The sequence below is a fragment of the Montipora foliosa genome, chromosome 6 (genome assembly GCF_036669935.1).
Source record: "Montipora foliosa isolate CH-2021 chromosome 6, ASM3666993v2, whole genome shotgun sequence".
NCBI lineage: Eukaryota > Metazoa > Cnidaria > Anthozoa > Scleractinia > Acroporidae > Montipora > Montipora foliosa.
In genome coordinates, this window is record NC_090874.1 from 56917355 (window position 1) to 56938788 (window position 21434).

The 21434-nt window shown below is 38.9% G+C and overlaps 4 protein-coding genes across 4 annotated transcripts in view; 2 read left to right on the top strand and 2 right to left on the bottom strand.

The window, feature by feature from the left end:
• Positions 1-3310: 3310 nt before the first annotated feature.
• LOC138006066 (uncharacterized) lies at positions 3311-4656 on the top strand. Its single transcript, XM_068852223.1, has 3 exons — positions 3311-3757; positions 3846-3905; positions 4415-4656. Exons 1-3 carry the CDS (start codon positions 3739-3741, stop codon positions 4654-4656), a joined length of 321 nt encoding a protein of 106 aa, XP_068708324.1. The 5' UTR covers positions 3311-3738.
• Positions 4657-4777: 121 nt separating this feature from the next.
• Positions 4778-6569, bottom strand: LOC138006065 (uncharacterized). The gene is made up of 5 exons (XM_068852222.1): positions 6523-6569; positions 6262-6426; positions 5982-6180; positions 5479-5700; positions 4778-5323 (listed from the first exon to the last, which is right to left on the bottom strand). The coding sequence occupies exons 1-5, from the start codon at positions 6540-6542 to the stop codon at positions 5132-5134; spliced, it is 798 nt and encodes a 265-aa protein (XP_068708323.1). The 5' UTR covers positions 6543-6569; the 3' UTR covers positions 4778-5131.
• Positions 6570-7041: 472 nt separating this feature from the next.
• Positions 7042-18160, bottom strand: LOC138005818 (meiosis 1 arrest protein-like). Its single transcript, XM_068851997.1, has 15 exons — positions 18100-18160; positions 16889-17046; positions 16466-16574; positions 15730-15797; positions 15094-15207; positions 14141-14207; positions 12356-12430; positions 11962-12075; positions 11773-11876; positions 11094-11225; positions 9861-9872; positions 9257-9358; positions 8603-8833; positions 7606-7731; positions 7042-7053 (listed from the first exon to the last, which is right to left on the bottom strand). The coding sequence occupies exons 1-15, from the start codon at positions 18158-18160 to the stop codon at positions 7042-7044; spliced, it is 1485 nt and encodes a 494-aa protein (XP_068708098.1).
• Positions 18161-18620: 460 nt separating this feature from the next.
• LOC138007860 (26S proteasome non-ATPase regulatory subunit 13-like) overlaps positions 18621-21434 on the top strand; it is an 11367-nt gene continuing 8553 nt past the window's right edge. The window contains exons 1-5 of the mRNA XM_068854955.1: positions 18621-18775; positions 19367-19445; positions 19915-19949; positions 20569-20624; positions 20925-20968. Coding sequence (XP_068711056.1) covers positions 18681-18775; positions 19367-19445; positions 19915-19949; positions 20569-20624; positions 20925-20968 — 309 coding nt within the window. The 5' untranslated portion in view covers positions 18621-18680. The remainder of the gene's footprint in view (positions 18776-19366; positions 19446-19914; positions 19950-20568; positions 20625-20924; positions 20969-21434) is intronic.

Consider the following 21434-nt stretch of genomic DNA (forward strand, 5'->3'; position numbering starts at 1 on the left):
TAACTATGTCTTATACCTATGGTTATTGGAAAGAAATGATAGAGTGGCTTGGCGAACATATACACATTAAGTACGAACACGTTCAACGAACGGTCAAGTTTCACAATGGAAGTAACGTTCATACGAGAGTAGCTCTATAATTTCGCACGCTAGACGTAAGTTTCCATGAGTATTTTCCATTGACCTGCCGGGAATCGGCAGGGTTTCTAGTGTCGATTAGTGGAACGTAAAACTCTCCTCCTCAAAACAATTTCCAAAGTAACTTTAACAGAATAAAGGCTAAAGGCATACTGATAAACGTTTGGGCGCAAACCGTTCAAAAGGGTTAAGTATTCAGAACATTTGTCCCGTAATGATCAAAGATATCATACACTTGCTTGCTATGCTTACAAAAAAAATTAAGCAATTTTTTTTTTGCAGTCTGAAAGCAATTCAAATGAAGAACTATAACTTGCCAACAGGTCAAATAAAGCATCCCCTAAGCTTCGAACAAATCATTTCTGACTTACAGAAATATAATATTATCCTTAGTCCTCGCATTACTGAACTGAAATAGTAATTTATGAAATAGTAATCTATAATAATTGTGAACTTATGAGTTCCTTAGATGTTCTACTCCTCGAATTTCTGCCTTCATGTAAAACACAGCCGGCAGTCCAGCAGTTGATTATTTTTTGCAATATTTGAATTTTAACTGGTTTGAATGGTTATTTTCGGGTGGCCACATCCTTCCATTTAAATCGCCGCAAATTAACAAACTGTAGGTCATTAATTCTCGTCATGGAAAAAGATCCCAAATCTTCAATAGTTGACAGAGTCCATTGTCCACTGAAGTTCTAAAAAACTTGATAAAATTCGCTCGTGAGGGTTAAACTGTCCTCCGTAGCCACCGCAAATCTTTTTTTATCATAAAGAAAACCATCTTCTGTATCTTCTTAATGTTCTTGGTGAATTTCATTAAGCCAACGATTCACCACAATCCTCTAAACGCAAAACCTTTCCAGTATCTTCTAAGACTGCGTTTCTTATTCAGATTAACTGTCCTTACTATATAATATTCAATTCCTTACATAAAGGAAATGAGGTCTGGTGTCTACAATTTTTGGCCAATCAAATCGCAGACAAAAGGATGGCGTCATCGACACGACATTGGCTCTTTAATAAGGTCACTTTCTTTATTATCTCCCGTCCAGGCTACAGACTAACAATATATAAACACAGCGTACATGTAACTGGTTGCTTTATTTTTGAACGTCAGTATTCTGTATTTGAAGGTTGGATATTCCGTGAATGTAGTCTCTTCATCCTTCGCGGTAAACAGGATTTGCAGTGAAATTGAATTTCTTTTCCAAAGTGACTCTGAGCTCGCAAAGGACCAATTCCACTGAATATTTGATTAAACTCGGTTTTGTCAATGTTTAATATCAGCGCACTGTTAAAGCAAAGAGGACCAGTGAACAATGAACAATATGAATGATAACAGCAACTGCGCAAAAAACATTTCTTCGAAATTAATTCAGTTACAAGTTATCCGGAAATGGTGGTGGACTCATGTTATAGAGATTAGCAGCAGAGTTTTGCCGGAATCTTATTGAATTCGATAAGACAGAACTAGCGGATCTGAACGCATTCACATGCGAGGTCTGGGAACAGGTCTCCTGAGAGTCCGTAAAAACCACTGGTCGTACTTGAGCCCGCGCTGCTACTCTCTTGGTCTGCTGATTCGCTCTCACTTGACCACAGCTTGCTGCTTGTTTGCAATTGACAGGCTGAGTTTTCTGAAATATCAGAAGGGCAATGAACTAGGTGTAGCATTACTAAATCAAAGCCATAAGAGTAGTATATAAAGTTCTGCGTCGGGCAGATCATGCGAATCTACTCTCATCCTTAACCCTAAACCTCCCTAACCGACGACAGCATCAACAACAACTTTATTGTACCCCATGAAGATTACAAGGTTTCCCATTTACAACTAATACTAGCCAACTCTAAAGCACAGCCCCAATCCTTAATCCAAATGGGTAAAAAGAAAAAGATATTATTGCAGTTTTCTTCTCCTTTCTCAGAGGATGTCTTTGCCGTAGAGTAATCAATTCAATTGGGCTTCTGTTATAGATGGAGTTTCAATCAAGTGTCGTAAAAACCAAAGCCAAAGTAATTACTTTGACTAATCAGAAAGGACGGAGACAATCCGGTAAACCAATCAAAACTCAAAGTAATTACACGTAGCCGACAGAAAGCGCGGGAAAATGTGCACGCGCGAGCCACGATTGGCTTTGGTGTCACTTCTGATTGGTTGAAAAAGTGGCCCGAGAACTTTGAACCAATCACTAAGTGAAGTAATGCAAAACCAAAGCAATTAGCTAATCACTTTTGACAAAACTAACCTGCCGCCCTAAAACGTGAAATTACCGCAGATAGTAGAGACCTTAAGATACCCCGAAATCGGTGTACGGGTAACGGGTAGCGGCATGTTTTTTTTCATTTTGCGATGACGTCATCGACCTTACCCGGTAGACCCAGCCGTTTTCCCGGGGTAGACACCAGTTTACCCGTGGAAGAATTACGAGTAAGACAAGATGGAGAAGCGAGTAAGTTTTTAAGACGTTTTAAGTGCAAATGTGAATTGTATTACTCCTTGGCAATGTTATTGCAAGTCTGTTGAAATATTTTTGCCAAATTTAAATTTTAGCTGTAAAGAAAGCGCTTCAAACTGGATTGATTTTGGATCTCAAATGAGCAGTTTGAACTCTGAAACGATATCAATTTGTGGCGGATTTGGGGGATTTCTGTGAATTGCTCCAACGTTCGAGTCTCCCAAAAGCACTAGCATTGAAAAATTTTGCATGGGAGTCACTGCTGAAGTTGAAAATCAAAAAAATTGTTTGGCGATGTGCCTCGATCAAATGGCGGGGTTGCGATAACAATTGTTGACCATCGTTATGCCCTCGCGCTTTCGGTCGAGGGACTTCCCGCCAAGTTTCTTTAAATAGTTCCATGATATTTCAATAAGCTAGTGTATGAATGAATTACTTGTTGTAGCTTGTTGTTAAGATATAAACTGTAGAATTTGAGTGCGATTTTGTATGTATCAAGCGACATGCGTGTACAAAATTACTTTAAAATTACTATAACTTGTTTAGAACTAAAATAAGATCACCTACGGTTCAAAGCAATGTACCTAATTGTGAGAAGTGCAAAGAAGTGTGTTCGTTTTCAGAAACCCTCCTATCCACTCTTCAGTATCTTAGAAAAAACCTCACAGTGGTTTTTCATTTCTAGACTATGTTTAGATGGCACATAAACCATGACCTTGATCTCCTTAGAGAAGTGCTGGCATTAAGACCTAGTAATCCCAATGACTAGAACCTAATTGCTGACAATCTCCAAAGAGCATGGGCAAATGAAGAAATCACACTGAAAGGCCGCTCATGTAAAGAGCACTTTGATGTTCTTCTCCGCCATCACAAAGATGAAAACTCTGCAGCCTTAAAAAAGTACTTCATTAATTCCTTTTTGAGTTTTTACAACACTTTGCAGCCATTAAAATAATAAGCAAATAGCTGAGGGTCTTATTGTTAAATTGTCAGGTCAGGCACTGAGGAGCAGTATAATGAAATTCATCAACTTTTAGATGATATCAGGGCTTATGTTGATGACTTACAGCAGCAGAGCAAGAAGGGCAAGAAAAAAGATGAAGAGGATAAAAAGAAAGCAAATGAATTCAGGGATAAGGCTATGGAAACACTGAAGAGAAGTAAGTTGTTACTCACTTGAGACTTAACTTTTAAAATAGAGGAATGTTAAAAATAACCATCCCTGTTCTGTTCTTTCTCTTTTTTCAGAATCAAGTCCTTCAGGCAGTGAGAACTCAGATGATGAGGGAGCAGCTGGCCCTAGTGCCAGTAAGTATAACTGGTTGTGCATGCTACTACTTTACTTGTGAATAAAAGTGTTATCCTCTGGAAGTGTTCAGAAGATGTATATTCATTCCAGAGCCAGAACCTGGCCCATTGTCTTTTATTTTCTAAAGATTTATGAGCTAGAATGGTACTACCCATAGAATACATAGGGAAGACTGGCCAAACCACCCCCTCTCCCTCAAAAAGTAAATATGAAAATGCATTATTGCAAACACTCAAAAATTTCTTGTTCATCAAGATTCATTTTTGGGAGTGCAGTTTCATGACCCTTTTTTTTGAAGGGGGGTTGGGGGGTAATTTTCATTTCTATTTCTTTGTATGTCAAGTCCCTCTATATCAGGTTCACTGTGGAGTAAAATAAGTACCAAGCTGTCTGCAAAATGTCATTTTGTAGTTTGAAAATGCCGTTAGTTATAACCTTGGTATTTCCTGTGAGAATAATAATTCACACAGATTGTGTAATTACCTTTAAATAATTATTATTGTACTAGGGAAGCCAAAGAAAACAAAGCAACAAGGTCGACCAGATGTGATGTCATACCTGTCAGAAAAGAAGGAGCTAGAACAAGCAATCAGAACCCAGGAGCTAGAATACAAACGTGATGCACTTGAGGCTGAAACTAAACTTAGGCAAGAGCAATTAGAAGTTGACAAGAGACGCATTTCCCTCCGGGAGCAACAAATGAAAATGCAGCTTGAATTATTAAAAGCTTTTATGACCTCCAAAAAGTAGCACTACAAAATTAATGTTACATTCTTGCATGAGACTTCTTGCTGACTTTTCATGTTGGGTTGGATATTTCATTCTTGTGGTAAGAGAAGTTATGGACTTGCCCTTTTATCTGAGTAAAGAAACTTATCAAGGTTTCATATCTGTAACTAAAAAAATCATGAAAAATGAAGGTGAAGTTTTGAGTTAAGGTTGTATTTGTCAGTTTAATTATCAGTTAAGGTATGTGTGTAGGTCAGGGGGAGGCAAGAAGAAGTAATCTGAAGTCACACTACCATATAGACAAGTATGGCAGTTAATCAAAAGAACACCCACAACATAGTATTTCCCAATTGGTTGCAAAAGGACTTTGAGGTTTTTCCGAAAATCGAGAAACGCAAAATATTGCACAACCTTCTCGAATGCCCATTCAACTGATTCCCGAACTTTGCTCATTCTTTTGTTGAACAATTCTTGAGCTGGAGTTAGCATTGCTCCTCTATAAGGGGCAAGTAAATGCTGTCGGAGAGGGTAAGGCCGGATCTCCATACAGGCTGAATATATGTGGAGCTCTGAACTTTCCTTCAAGCCTGGGCATTGAATTACTCTCATGAAGCATGAAGGCATCATGGTGATGTCCAGCAATTGGGCCATATAAGTTTGCTATCAAACCATTTGGACAAACAACACTCTGAAAAATAAAACGGTATTTAAGATATTTTTTAACTTGAACATTTGCAAAATGCACTCTTAAAAGCAAATGAACACAAGTTAGGTTAACATCCAATTATGAAATGGACAAAGAATAACATATTAGCACTATAAATGGCCAGATGTCCTTTCTACCTGGAATTTCAAACCATGTGTCCGCTTGTGCCCGGAAAACAAAATTCGCTGGTTTCTTATGGGTCTGCAGCGTGGCCTCAGTGTGCCATCAATAAAACCCCAGCAGTTGTCTAGTGGACTTCCAGCATTGTGAATGGCTTCTGCAAATGACTGTGCATCAATCCAGTTCTGGTCCAAGTTCTCCAACTTGTGGTTCCACCTGATGTATATGTCATTCAAAACCTTTAAAAAGTAGGGGGAAAAGGTCAATAAACAGGTGGCTTGAAAGAAGACAGTTAGGGGGGTGCTTCAAATACATGGAATACCCTTAATTAGCTTTTGATATGTTTTATAAATATTAATACCAGTTAATACTACCAGGGAATACTAGTTCTGATCTGTTTATTATGTCCCATGTGTCTGAAAAACGCACTTAATGATAAGAGTAGGGCCATTTATTTACACAAGTTAATGTTGACTCTCCCCTCCCCACCCCTTGCCAACTCAAAAAAAAATTGACTTACCTCATGGACTATCATGCTGAGTTCCGGCTCGGGTCTTCCAAACAACTGACACAAATCACACAAACGGTTTGGATATGTCAATCTTCGTAGTAGGATAAGCAGAGCTTCCAAGCCACCAGCCACAGTTCCATTTGGACACTTATACACAGCAGGTATTGAAAGAGCATCGTGCAGTACTCTAAGATCGTTTTTGCTAAACCTGTGTCGGAAAGTTGTAAGGTTTGGAGAGTTCCAATACCATACCTTTGTTATCACGACTATAATTCAAACTCGCCGTTACCTAAACAGGTCGATGGAAGTTTGCTCGTCCAGATTTTCAAGGTCAATTTTAAAACCTATGTCAACACTAGACGGAACCTTACTCAAAGCATCCACAAGGAGAATTTCGATGTCCTCATCGTCAGTGTCAGACGCATGGAGAAGAAGCATATCATTGGTGTACTTTCTAAAGACAGAACATTCGTAAAGAAGACGTTTGGATACATTTGATAGACTTTATTAAACAATTTAGACAACTTATTTCTGAGTAAAAAGAGCAAACCTTGCTGCCGCAGCCGCCATCTTTGTAAACAATCGCTACCAATCCCCGCGCGTTAACTCTTCGGGTATCTTAATCAAATTAGCTGCGCACAAGAACATTTTACGCGTACGAGTACACTACCCGTACCCGTACACCGATATACGAGTATATACGAGATATACGAGATTGGATAATTCAAACGGGGCCGTGACAATTGATTGTGGCATGGGCTCCTGATTGCACAAGTGCAAAAAATTGCAATTCATGGATGGATAACAGAAAGTTAAAGCTGTTTTAACACTTTTGGGCATGCCAGAGCGTCTTACCATGACTATGCACCCTGAGATTTTGACTCGTTAACGGATTTCACTCGCACTGAGGTTTTACATTACATTACATTACATGATGTTTGCACAGGTGCATATGCTGAACTACGAAGACTGTTTTAAAGGGTCAAGGATACGGGACTATGCACTGTTAAACCTACAAGCAGGGTCGACAACAGCGGAGCTCCAGCCGAGACAAATCCTACTCATCCTTCTACCGTAAAGCCTACAAACGGATTGTCAAGAAAACTTCTTGCTACAACAACCGCTCCATCGAAGATTCCCGTTAGGATTGAAACACCGCCTTCCGCTCAAGAATCAGAGGGAGAATACCCGGTAGCGAGGTTAAGAAGAAATAGAGCGTAGAAAAGTACCTAAATTGTTACCATAAACTCATTTGTTTAAGCAAAAAGATGTTAATTGCATTTAACTTAAATACTAAGCAATGGGTTTAGGTATTCTAGGTTTCCCTCGAGAGGTACATACCTCGAAAGGTACATACAGGAAGCTGACGCCCACATTTGTTTTAGGGGATTCTGACGTTAGAGCACAGCGAGTATCTACCCAAAGGAGCCCGGGAAGCAGATCTGAACTCGCTTTGATTTGCCTTTTTCAGATTTTTTAACAATTCTTCGCATAAAACTGTGAATTAATGAGGTTGGAGGAATTTCAAGAAAATTTGTGTACAGAGTAAATAAATAAAAAACAATTACCTCTGCACAGGAATACCCCATCAAGTGAAGTGCCCAGCTAGAGTTTGCATGTCGCTTGGACTCACCTGTGAAGCCTGGAAACGTCTCTTTTGTGGCTTTGAAGTGGGGTTGTTCTTCAGCGATTGGGAGACTAAGCATTCGTAAAGATCTGAATGGACCAGCAGTGGATTATATGTAGTGGATAATTCTAACTGTGAAATAGGCAGGCAAAAAATCTGGCTTACGGTCTCGAAACAATATTCAATTTGTTAACGTTAACTGGATAGGTTTGTAATCTATCTTGGACTGCAATGTTTCAAGAAAGCTTTACAATGCATTTTTTTCAAGGAATTTGTGCTAAACAAGACCATTATCACAGCACTTTTAAATTGATTATGAAATGCTGACCACATAAGTCGAATTCAGTTCTTTTTTGATATTCAGCAGTGCAGCTACAATCAGTGGCAACAGTACTTGGGACGCTCACGGAAGGATCGGCCTGAAAACCTCTCGGACGTCATAAACTAAGCATAACGGTCAAAATTCCACTGAAAGCTTCAATATAGAAGTCCCCCAATCTCCCCACCAATCAATGTTGCTGTTCACGATTGCCAACATTGTTCTAGGGGGGAGGGGGCAATTATTCAAATAGACTGCAAGCAGTCTCTCTTTGCTCAAGGATCGTTGAAACGAAAGCGTAAGTTGAACTTTCAATGACTGAAGCTGCGGGTCGAAAATACCGCGGGCATTGGTTAGAATGCTTACCAACGCCCGCGGTATTTGCGACCCGCAGTTTTAGCCATTTTGAAGTGTTCGCTCGTTTCAACGATTTTAGTGCAAAAGAGTGACTGCTCGCAGCCTATTATTCAAGCCAAGTAAGAAAACAAACTAATAGGGTGAGTGTTCCAATACTTTTGCCAATGATTGTAACTTTTAACCATTTGATAATCTTGGGGCAGTAATGCAAGCGCACAAAGAATCTTTGGAGAGACCGTTCTTCGAGGCCTTCAAATAACTCTTATTACACGCAACTGCTGTTTTACAAGCGAGGTGCGTGCAAACACTTTACGAATGAAACTTTACCTGATCAAGACACGAAGCTACAACAGAGAGGGCGTTGTCACTTGGTCCTTCGACTGAAGGTTGCACATCACTTGGCAACGTAAGTTCACTTACAGCGATGGATTTCAACAAAAGGCAGTTACTGTCAGAGGGTAGCAACAGAAAATACCCCTGAGGAGATGGCTTTGGAGATCGGTGACAAACTGGGGATGTTACTGTGTCAACAGTCATCTTTGTCAACAAGAATACATCCTTAAAAATCGTGACAAGAGATGAGAAGAAAGGTTAGTCATAATAATAGGAGATGATTATAGTGACTCCTAACTGGACGATCCTTCTAAATTAATGTTTCATATCTGCATTCTCAAATATATGATATTTTAAATGTCATTCTCCATCTTTCTGTTCAATCATATAACAACTTACATCAAATAAATGACAAATAAGCGAGAAACTCGAAGTTATATTGTTAGATTTAGCTCAATGAATTTTTATTCCACAAACGTTTTCGCACCTCAGCTTCAAATCAACGTTAGAACTAGCAGAGATCAATGGGGATTAACTCTTCAAAGAAGACATCTTAGAAACCGGTTGGCGTTTATTAGCTGCAGTCTTCAAAGCTCGAATTTAACAGAGATAATGTAAGTTTGGTAGATACATATGGTATGAGCATACCCTATCTTTAAGTACTGAACACAAAGCGTAGAAGTGTTGTTGGTTACTTTCAAGATCCTCCCAGTCCATCTTCCAGCACAAGGTGGGTCGAACAACATACGGCTTTATATGAAAATGATAAAGCATGCTACAATCACTCGAAATATATATAAACTATTAATTGTGTTGAATAAAGGTTGGCCTCTTTTTTCCCATTGTTTCAGTGAAATACAGAAGTCAGGATGATATTGTTTTAGAACTTCTTTCAATGGAAATTGCCATAACTGTATGGATAAACCTCAGTGGGCATGGGTGGGAGGCGAGTGCAATCATCACTATGCAATGATCACCTGCATTATGCAATGATCACCTGCACTATGCAATGATCACCTGCTTCCTATGCCATCCCAGCTCCCTTCGCCCAAAAACTGGAACAAATCCTTACTTCAACTATTTCTTTTGCCAAGAGTTCAAAAGCAATCGATTAGGATTTGTGAGCTGTGCGCTCATAAAAGCGAATGCCACTTCCAAAGCACCAGTGTTTCAGGTTGAAATTCGGTCGAAGTTTTTCAAAAATGGGTCTGCATGGGAAGAGCTTGTTTATTTCAAAGAAATTTCCACTCACCATTCCGAAGAGCTATAAAGTAACAAATCCGAGGAAAGGAAACAAAATAAAAATAATACAAGTAGTTAGTAAAGGGAATATTAAAAAAGATTTGGAGAAATAAATGCATTTACAAAAAGCAGAAAGCAAAAGAAACGAATTCTTATGTTTTTATTTATGTCCCTTCTCCCTTTAGTTCTCTGATATCATCAATGACTTTTCCTGGCTTGTTTCTAATTTCTTCAGTTTGGCGAGTTCACTTTGCAATGTCAACAACCTGAGGTTGTTGAAAACCATAAATTTTGAAACCATCAATAGTAATAACAGAATTTTTATATTTGCGACCAAGCTCCTCAAAAATCTGATTAGGTTCTGTGCATCTCAGCGCTCGTTCTTCTGGCACTATTCCGGAATAGGAATACACGGAATAAGCGGTATTCGTGTTCTTTTGGGACCTATTCCGTTTTCGGAACAAACGGACTACTATTCCGTTAATTCTGCTCCCGATAGCAGAATGAACGAAATGATCGGAATTCGGTTAAACTCCGAATAGGGAGAATATGCGTTCTTTTGGGAAAATTTTGGCGGGAAATGATACGCTGCCGGCCGGTCGCGCACCGGCGGCTTGAAAATTATAAAAATTTAAATAGAATAACGATCCAAAATATCTACCGTAGATGCGGTTGTGCATGACCTCTGTTCTGATTTTTTGCGTACCGATGCTAGAACAAGAAGGTCTGTTAGTTTGTGTTATTTAAAAAAAAACGTGCCCTTGCGGCCTGGTCAAAAGAAATGACGTTGGCATTAATTGGTTTGTACAAAACCACGTACGAACTGCTTTTTCAACAAAGTCAACATCAAGAAGGAGGGCGTATGGGAACGCATTTGCACTACGCAAAGCACTCACAAGTACAAAAACTTCTTCGTCATCTTCCCCTTAAGGTTTTTAGCAAATGAAGCAAACCGAAAAATCGAGAAAACCGCCAAAAAATTGGTACGTTTGTCCATATTTCAATATTTCGTGCGCCAAACTTTCGGGAAACCGGCGCATCCGCAAATACAATGGTTCCCAGGTCACCTTCGCTTATAGCATTCCGTTTTAAGAATATGCGCTCTTTTGCGAAGTGAAGTTCCTTGTATTCTGTTATTCCGAATTCGGGATGAGAATAGCACGGATACTCCCAAAAGAATGCACCCTCAGTAAGACTTCGGCGAGTAACCCTTAAAATATCGATACAATATACTTCCACATACCACAGACTCGCATACGGCATTTGCCTTGACAAGTTTTACTGCAGTCAGATTGTATACAGGATACGTCAGTATGTTCGGTTTTGTCACTGCTACTCCTTTGCTTGATATATTTGCTGATTCTGAACACACCGTCTATGTTGATCAGAATGATCGAGTAAGGACACAGTAATTACAATGACTCTCGAGGGTGGTTCACAGAACAAGACACCAACCGCAAACAAAATGGAGCCAGGAGCGGATCCGAGGGGGAGTGGGGGGAGTTGAATAGGGTGGTTAGCCACCCCCCATTTTGAATTTCCTTTTTCTCTCTAGTTATCTGATTTTCATTGTATTTTTCTTTTTGCTGGAACAGATACTGTTTACCTGATGTGAACGTTTTGATTAATGCAAAACACAACAAAGTGAAAATGACAGCCGAAACTATCTGGACTTTTTTTAGAGTATATACTACGATTCTTTCAATTCACCCCCTCCACCCCCTTAAAATATTCCTAGATATACCTGATTTATGAAAGGTGGGACAAGCAATTGATGTGTTCGTCATAGTCCATCTTAACTTAATTCATCCAAGTCATTACTTGTTTGCACCTCTCTCTGGTCTGAATGTCACTAAACCTTGAAAACAATTTCATTTTATAAAGACTAATTGAAAGCGTGTAGAACGTGGAGATATACTTACAAAACAAGACTGGTATGGTAGATGAAAAGGATCCAGCATACATTCATGCAGATCACACTTGAGCGTGAGACCCGTATTGACGGTTTCTTGACTCAGTTGATCGCCTGTAAGTAATCACGCGCTAAAAATATATAAAGTAACTCCCAATGACACTCTTGTTCTGCAGTCAGACAAAAGCCAGTGACTTACTTCCGCTGTCATTATCCTGGGCAAAGGCGTTGGGAAGAGTCAACTGTAAGTGTTCCTGATCTGTGCTCCCATCAATTAACCAAGACTTGAAAAAGTTTTGAAAGCTAAGAACATCTACAAAACAGAAATGAGATTTGTAAATTAGCAAGATTTCACGAAACACATTTGAACTAGGCTTGCCTCGAAGTTTCTGCAAGCACAATATTAATATTTCCTTTTGGTCTAGCTGATTCTAAAGTTAATGACCGATGTAAATGGTCTGGGATGGTAATTTGCATAAGAGACTTATCAAAGCTTGTCTTGAACTTATGCAGCGCGGTGTGTATGTCCAACGTGTTTTACTAGTCATTTTAACTAAAAACAGTCCTAAGTTGTAATTAATTTAATTTGTTACCTTTCTCCAAGGAAATAACATCGACGAGGCCACATTCCACGAGACCATCATCATCAGTTCCAGGTGAACTGTTATCTTTAATTTTTGGATAAAAAGTAGCAAAAAAAATGCTCGTGTCATCAACAGTTATTAATATTAACGTTTTAAGTGTACTCATTTTCAAATGAGGCACGCTCAAGAGCCGCTGGAGCTCACACGGCCGGCCAGAGTTTATCCCGTTTTCAAGTAGCATGAAGCGACAAAGAGCATTGCTAACCCCTTGAACGGGATAATCTCGTACCCAGATCACCCTATTTCCAATGACAGAGTGAGATCTGGGTACGAGATTATGAACGGGATGCTACAAACGTGGTCAAAATCTGTTAAGTAAACCGTATACAAACCAACAAAATACACTTGTTCGTTATTTCTCCCTTGTGAATTCCAAAACAGTTACTTTTCCCTCCCCACTCCCCCTATCCAATGTTGCTTTGGAAAGTGTTGATCCAGGTAATTATCCGTGTCCCCAAAAAAACAACGATGAGTCGGGAGAGAGGGAGTTGAAAAATGGTTAATTTTTTGTTTGTAACTGAAAGCACTTGGAAGCAGGGTTATTTTATTAAGAGTTTGTCCTCGATTGTTTATTGACTCCTGTCTTGCAAAAGTCTCGGAAGATCTCCGACTTATTGCCTCTTGGTGCTGCACGAATAAGTTGCTTCTTAATCCAGACAAAACTAAACTTATTCTCTTTGGAACGAAACAGCTTTTAAGTAAAGTACTTGATATCAGAGTCCCCTTTCTTGAGCAACATTTAATTCCTGTGTCCTCAGTCAAAGACCTGGGTATAATATTGGACTCGAACCTCACACGTTAATACTCTGACCTCGTCTCTTATTTCTATCCCATGCCAGACAAGCAGAGTTAGGCACTTGTTTTCTAAATCAGTACTTACCACCATTCTGAACTGTCTAGTTTTTTGTAAACTTTTTTATTGCTCGACAATCTGGTCTGGAACGTTTGCGTACAACATAAACAAATTGCAACTTGTACAAAACTTCGCCGCCCGCGTGTGTTGACTAACACCAAGAAGTTTTATCACATCTCACCAGTGCTGCGGGCACTGTGTTGGCCTTCTATTAAGAATCAGGTATTAGTGCGTGATGCTACGATGCTATATAAAATAGTTAATGGCCTTGCACCACAATATTTAGAGTGTTACGTCAACAAAAGATCAGCTATCCCCAGCTACAATACTAGATCTAGGGACAACCTAGTCGTACCCTTTTGTAGGACAGCTACAGCACAGAGGTCCTTTAGTTATAAAGCAATCACCGCTCGGAATTCTCTTATAAGTGAAGAAACGAAAAATAGCGCAACACTCTCAGTTTTCAAGCGCGCAGTAAAGCGCGAAATATATAACAGTCCGTAGCAATTTTTAGGATTAGAATTGTAGAATAGTTAATTATTTATTTATTTACTTTTATTTTTTTATGATTATATTGTAATTTTTATTGGTAGTTTTATTCGATTTCCAATTATTGTAAATTAAATCGGAAGAGCCACTGGCTGGAGATTTAATAAACTTACTATTACTACTACTATCCCCAAAGTTATTTGTCTATGGATACAACACAATGATTGAGCTAGGTCTCGAACCAGCGTTCTTGCAGTTGGGGGCGGGAATCCGAATCACTGACCATTACACCAGTGTGTCTCCACAAATGAAGAAATGGAGATATACTGATGCAAAGAACGAAATGATCATAAGGGTGTGTGAGAATTTTAAATTATCGTTTTCTATCCTACCTGAGCGTGTATCATCTTCTTGTGTGTTCAGTTCGTCCAATTTTTGGACATTGACCACCTGGATTTTCTAAAGAAGGAATACAAAAGTAAGGTACAAAACTCGTTAGCCTGCGCAGCTGGCGGTTCGGTTGTTGCGGAGCAAGGGATGGCTGGGACGGGGGAAAGGAAGAACACTCGCCCCAGCCTTCTCGCGGCTTCGTCGCTCGAGATCTCTCGCTTTCCGCAACAACAGAACCGCCAGCAACGCAGGCTAAAAAATTCACAAATTCAGGCTCCTGGAGCACTTACATTTCATAGTATGCCAGTATCCCGTTGGAGCCACCTGAATCACTTCAGGTATATGTGCTTAAACTATCTAGATAAGTGCAAGAATCATTTCTCTCTTTCGTTTAATTAAACTAGAACTAACGATGAAATGATATATGAAATGGATCATATATGAACTGCGGATATGAAATTAAGTGAAGCTGTGATCTTCGCAGTTATGGACGCAATTTTTGCAGTTGCGTAAAGAAGCCTGAAAAATTCAGGACTTGAACGGGGTTTGAACCCGTGACCTCGCGATACCGGTGCGACGCTCTAACCAACTGAGCTATGAAGCCGCACCGGTGTCGCGAGGTCACGGGTTCAAACCTCCTTGAAGTCCTGAATTTTTCAGGGTTCTTTATGCAATTGCAAAAATTGCGTTCATAACTGCGAAGATCACAGTTCACTTGATAAACTAAGTGTATCAGTAAAATTGTAGGTCACTTCTTTTCGACAAGCTCTTTTTAACTTTTTTTTTTTTAATTATACAAGCGTTTAGTCCTCGCTAATAAATGTCATGAGTTATCAAATCTGTAAATACTGTTCATGAAAGCATTTGCTCCAGGGATGTCATACAAAAAGTATGGATTTTCTCAATCTTAGTGTCTTTGAATGTAATAACATATGACTTGTAAAGGACGCCAAACCTTCAGATTCTCGAGGTCGATGCTTTTTGAGAACTTTTCGATATGTTTTGTGACACAAATTGCCGATCTGCAGGTGAAGAAGACGATCTCTAGCTGACAACTTGATGTGCTCATCTTGAAGACAAAAGACATAAATAAAGATAAGATAAACGCTAAATTCGAAAAGTGAAGACTGACGATCATAACAACAATCCTTATCGATTCAGTATCCTCCAAGTTTTTTTTAACAACCTTCCTTACCTTTGACTAGTCTTAGCTGGGACATTGCCTTTGACTAGTCTTCGCTGGGACAAAGGTAAGGTACGGTGGTTGTCCAAACTTGGGAGAGGCCAGCGACAAAACTGGATGAAATATTTCACCACAAAGAGAGTAGAGCACATGATGGCTATGAGGCGGGAAGATATCAATGTTGGGAAATGGAGCTCCAATCACGCCTTTACAAGTCTCATTCGATGCCGGGTTGAAAAGGCCAATTCTCTTAGAAACGTTTTCATAGTTGTTTGCCGCTAATCGTCTAACGGTCCAAATTTTTTATGTTAAAGAACGCGAGAGAAACTTCCAAGAGAGACTTGGAAAAAGGGGGTATATTGCTCTCAATTTAAACAGCTAAATGATTCGAGCCTGGCGGCAACTGACCTGTCTTAAGCTTTGAGATTGCCGTTTAAACTGTGTCACAGCCTCTTTCAGCCCTTGATGAATAACGTCTCAAAAAAAATTAAAATATTGGTAAGATGAGATTATCGTTCTTGTGGAAAACATGCTCCCTTAAAAATACAAGTGACTTTTACATCATGGTGATTAACTGTTCTCATTCCACCTCTTACACTTTAATTAAGTCAGCAAACAAATTGATGCACTCTCGATATCGTTTGCATTTTAGTGAGACAATTTTATACAATGTTTAATAAACAGACATCCTTTCCTTTTTTCGTATATGAACGTATTTTTTAACAGTACGGAGAAGTGCCAGCCACGACTGTCAAACTTGGTTTTGACGGAATGAACTCCTGTCGAAGTAACGAAATTTTATTCAAAACAACGCGGAGGGTAAATGTCCTCCAACTTACGCACGTTTGAGTCTCTCAAAGCTGGCCGATTTTATAGTGAAATGGCTGGAAAGGAAAACAAAGGATTTAACTTGATGATACTTAACTTTCTGGCCCCAGCTGTTCAAAAAGTAGAAAGCGCTATCCACCGGACACATCGCTATCCATTATCCTATTGCCATTGGTTTCGCTAATACTTATCCACTGGATAGTGATTTATCCGGTGGATAGCGCTATCCATCATTTGAACAACTGTGGCCTGACGTATATATGTATATAACCTTCCAAATTAAACTTACTGTTGCCGTGCGGTACCTCCTAATTACCTGGAGAGGATAAAGTGGTTGGATTTCCTTTGGCAAGGAACTTTAATTCCTCAAACGCTGCATGAAGTCGTGAAAAGTTTCCTCTGACATGTTGCAATGGAACCAAGTTCTGAAAATAAATAACTGATTTGATCCTTTTCTGAGAATTTAGCCACTGAAAGATCGATTCAGTCGTGGTAAATTACCAATAGTTGATACGAACATCAATCTGTGCAATATAAAAAAAAATGTTGGCAGGACCACCTTATGACGATTTTTATTCACCGTTTCTAAAAAATAACTTGACTGATTTTACTCTGTCTAACACCAGACTGATTTTACTCTGTCAAACGCCAGAGGATTTTACTCGTCAAAGCCAGGTGGTTTTCCCCGTTACATTGTCATGAGTAACATTAACAATTCAAGTAAGTAAATTTAGCATACCTTGGGAAAGCTTTTAAGTACAAACAACCCGAAAAATGGTGTTCGACAAGGTCCGCTGAGATGTGTAACCAGTGAAAAGAAATTCACAAGAGCTTCGTGAAGGTATTCACAGATGTCTGCATCTAAGGGCGGGCTGCAGTCCACGAATAACACTCTAGCTACAATGGATAATTTAAAAAAAACAACAACACTGAACAGTGAGTTTAAGTAACAGCAATCTAGCCTTTGAAAATCTAAGTGATCCGGTGGCCGAAGTTGAGGACGAGCATGTTTAATATAAGTTAAATTTGCATTTAGGAAGAATGTAAAGATTCACTGAATATGAAATTAGGTGAACTTGCCCATTGGCCAAGAATAGTGGAATGTAATTCAGGACCATCGAGGAAAATCCTAGTTTTGTTCGGAATGGCATTCAAACTGAAAATCACTCCACTCTCCCTTTCCCCCATACTTTCTGAGACACGTCGCCGCTTGCATAAAAGCAAAGCCGATTTGAAAAATAATATAATTTTATTCCAAACGTTTGCGACTTTTAATAAAACCTCTTCTCTTTGCTGGATTTTCATTAATTTACTTTCGTTTCTTTCATTTTACCTAGTTCGAACACAAAATTTCTTTGCCACCCGATGCAAAAACGTCCCACGACCTACTAACCCTCGAAATCTCAGCTTTCCACAGAACAAGATATAGTTAATTAAAATTACCAATTCGTTTGAAAACAACTCGTTTGATACCATATTTTTGGGGTCAACAGTAAATGATATGCACATGACCACTTTATTGGTGGTACATGTTTCAGTAAAAATTATTTTGGCAAATAGTCGACCAACTACGCTCCAGTCATGTGTCGAACCTGACGGTTGAGCTATTAGTCTAAGCACGGCAGAAGAGGGCCGTTTGATTCAGCTTGGTTCGGCAGGTTAGCTTTAAATTTAGAGCGGCAAACAACGTTAATTTCGACAGGTCTGTCGCATTATGCGACCATGGAGCGACGGCTGATTGATTTCTGGTCATGTGCCGAACGAAACCCATAAATTACGACAACTTTTCAGCTTCCTAAGCTTAGAAGTTATACCCTCACTCAAGCCCTTACCTCATCGTTAGTTTGGTGCAACCCACAGGTACGATGTATGAATCAGTCGTTGCTCAGAAGTCGCACCGTTATTGAGTTATGTATTAGGGCTAAAAAATTCCGTTGTTTATCTTCTTACCTGGTTGTCTTACAAACGCTGTACGATTGCAATTGGGTTGTTTTCTTGCAATTTTCTCCATGTCATTTATGAACTGACAAAAAATATAATAAGCGTATTGTGACCCTTTAAAAATTTACACTTGAATGTCCATTAAGCAACAGATAACGAAATATGATCCTATCGATGACCTATCAATGATGAAATTCATGACATTGGGCCGGCTGAAAGACCACTAACTTGAGTACAAAGCAAACTAGTAGAACTGTAAAAAGGCCTACCCCTTTTCCTTCAACTGGGATATTTACTCGAGCATTTTCGATCTTCTTTTGCCTTTATATAGCGCAATGCCTTGAATAAAAATATCTTTTAGAATTTACTGTTCTTCTTTGGCGAAGAATTTCCCACAAGTTTAGAAAACTAACAAAACACTATTTTCCACATTTTGGCGGGAAACTTGTCGGCTGCGTTTATAGCATTCAATTGGGTACCCATATATGAAGCCTCTAGCAAGGCGCTGAATTAAAACGAGGGCTCAAAGCGACACAAAATCCACCATTTTGAAGCAGATCTTTTGTTATCCAACTATTTTTGCCAGTAATATGAGAGACGTAAAAGGATTTTTGAGTAGAAAACAGAGTGAAGGTGGACCTTTGGCATCAGAGTGGGCTGTTCTTGGAGAACTATACGAGAAAAAGTAAGTTGGCTCGAGCTAAACTAACTTTTTGCCTTGTCACGTCTTTTGGCACAACTGATCGCACTTCCCATCCCTTTCCTAAATTTTAGCACTCAGGATCTCCTAGAAAAATTATGCCGAGTTAACCTTGGGAGGGAACACGGACTAGCGATGGTGCCAAATCTGTGTAATTGAGTTTGAGCGGTTTCATTTTGTCAGTCTGTACATGTACATTTTAACTTATACTTTATCGAAAGATTGTTTTCCTGCTCTGGAAGCATAACCTAATCCAAAAAAAAAAAAAATTAATCAACCATCGGACTGTTGAAGACGTTGTGAAGACATCGAAATATTATTTTCTTTTCACTACTGATGACTCTGAGTTGGTAATTTTTTAAATATAGTATTTCACCACCACTAAATGACTGAATCATTTTTGGTTATGTATAGATCTGTAGCTCAAATTGTGTATGCTTTATCACAGTGAAGAGAGTTTTGGAGAGCAAAGTTTGTGGAAAGATCGAGAGAGCTAGTAATTTAGTGTTTTAAACCAGAGTATGTGTTTTAGATAGAGCACTTATTAATTGCATGCCATTGTGTTATCTCTTTAAGGTTGTGGCATCAGCTGACACTCAAACTTGCTCAGTTTGTCAAGAGTGATTACTTTGCTCAGAATGGGGGGCTTGTTGAGGTACATGCATATGTGCAGCAGTATTCAAGAGAACAGAAAAATCTTGTAGCCTCCCAAGCAGTTGTTTTTATGGCTTTGTGACACATGAATTTCCCCAGAAACATGAAAGGAAGTCCGAAGGCTTGCTTGGGAGTCTAGATGAGCTGTAGGTCACAAGTAAAAGATATATCTACCTTAGGAAGCTGGATACACGACTCAGTATAATAATACAATTTAATAGGGACCCTATAGTATGCACTCCTTATTGAGCCCTTTATAAGGGTTAGTCATGGTCTAAGTAAAATGATACTAAATATGTTAGGTTTCAAAGAAACATAAAAATTTAGTCGGGACAATGCTATCACTTTCTGCTATAAGGCAGTGGTGTGACCTCCTTACAGTACTGTGTACTTGATGGCAGGATGGACTGTGTTCTTTATGTGAATGAGTATTGTAGTTTTGACCTTTAGGTTTTGTTTGATTTTTTCAGATGTATGAAAATTTCCTTGCAGATTTTGAACATAGGTAAGGATTTAGTGGGGACTTTGGCAACAATACTGTTGTCAGGGTTTATACTACTCCTTGAAGTCCTTGAAAAGCCCTGGAATTTAATTTTAGACTTCAAGGGTGCTTGAAAATCCCTTAAAAGAAAGTATTTGGTGGGAAAGGTTTGAAAACCCCTTGAAGTTTTGCTTGGGTGAAAAGTGTTGGAAATTGTTGAAATTGCATCATGCTACATGTAAGTTAAAGAGACATTTTCAAAAATTTAACCCAAATTTGACTGTTGGGGTAAAATTAAATGCAAAAGTTAAAGTGTCTTTGAATGCACTTAACTCACAGGACTTGGGAAATAATATCAAAGTAGGCTTTTTCAGCAAAGAAAACACTGAAACATGATATATGGCATAGAAATCTTCTTCCAAACATCCCTTGAAAATGCAATTTCTGGTTCTTGAAAACTCCTTGAATACTCCTGGAATTTTGTAAACAAAATCCAGTGACAACCCTGCGTTGTCAGCGAGCCTGTGTTTCATCAAATTTTGATTGTCTTTTCTTCTGGCAAAACTGTTCAACACACTGTACTTACATGGTGTTCCAGCAAATAAGGACTGCTACAATCTCCTGTTTGTTCTCTTTGTCTCAGAATAAACATGCTGTCCCTCATGGAAATTGTTCTATTTGTTATAAAGGAAATAAAAGGTAACAAATTGCTTTTTCACTCTGAGCACTTTTTTTGTGATTTTTTTTACACTTTTTGACTGTATTTCAGTAGTTGATAACCTTCTTTTGCTTCATGCTTCAAAGGCAAAGGTGACAGTATTTTTGGTTATTTATCTCTTGAAAATGAAGCTCAAATCAGAGAAAAAAAACTACACTTTAGGGCTTTCCAGGCAACTGACAAAGATTGTTGGTAGTTCTGAGCGAAAGTTAAAATAGACCAAAAATGTAGTCACTTTTGTTACCGGTATTCTGTGTCTTATAATACTCTATTGATTTCAGAGCCAGAAGCTGCACTTGAATTCCTGGAAAGAGAAAAAGAAAAGGTTTGTTTTAATTTCGGTTCAATTCTAATTTCATGTTGGTTATAGCAACATACAGTATCCTTTTTGCTAGGACTTTAGAATAATAACTCTTCACAAATAGCTTGAATGTTGTCATGCATCTAAGAGTCTGTTTAGTATATGTAATACATCAATCACAGGCAACATAGAATATGTTGGCCAAGTATACAGTAAGTAAAACTTTTAAGTGTTGCATTACTATAGAGTGTATTCACTCACGTGATCAGTAACCTTGTTTTTCCAGCAAAACTAAAGACAGTGTTAGCATGATAATAGAGTTCAATTCCCAGAGGATTGGTTGGGTACACCATCACTGCCGCTGTTTCATTGTTTAGGAATACCAACATGGCCCCCATGACATCACATGAAAACACTCGATATACATGTAATGCCTATAATAGTAAATTTAGGGTTAACTTGCTTAATGCAGAGCGGTGTATCATGTGTT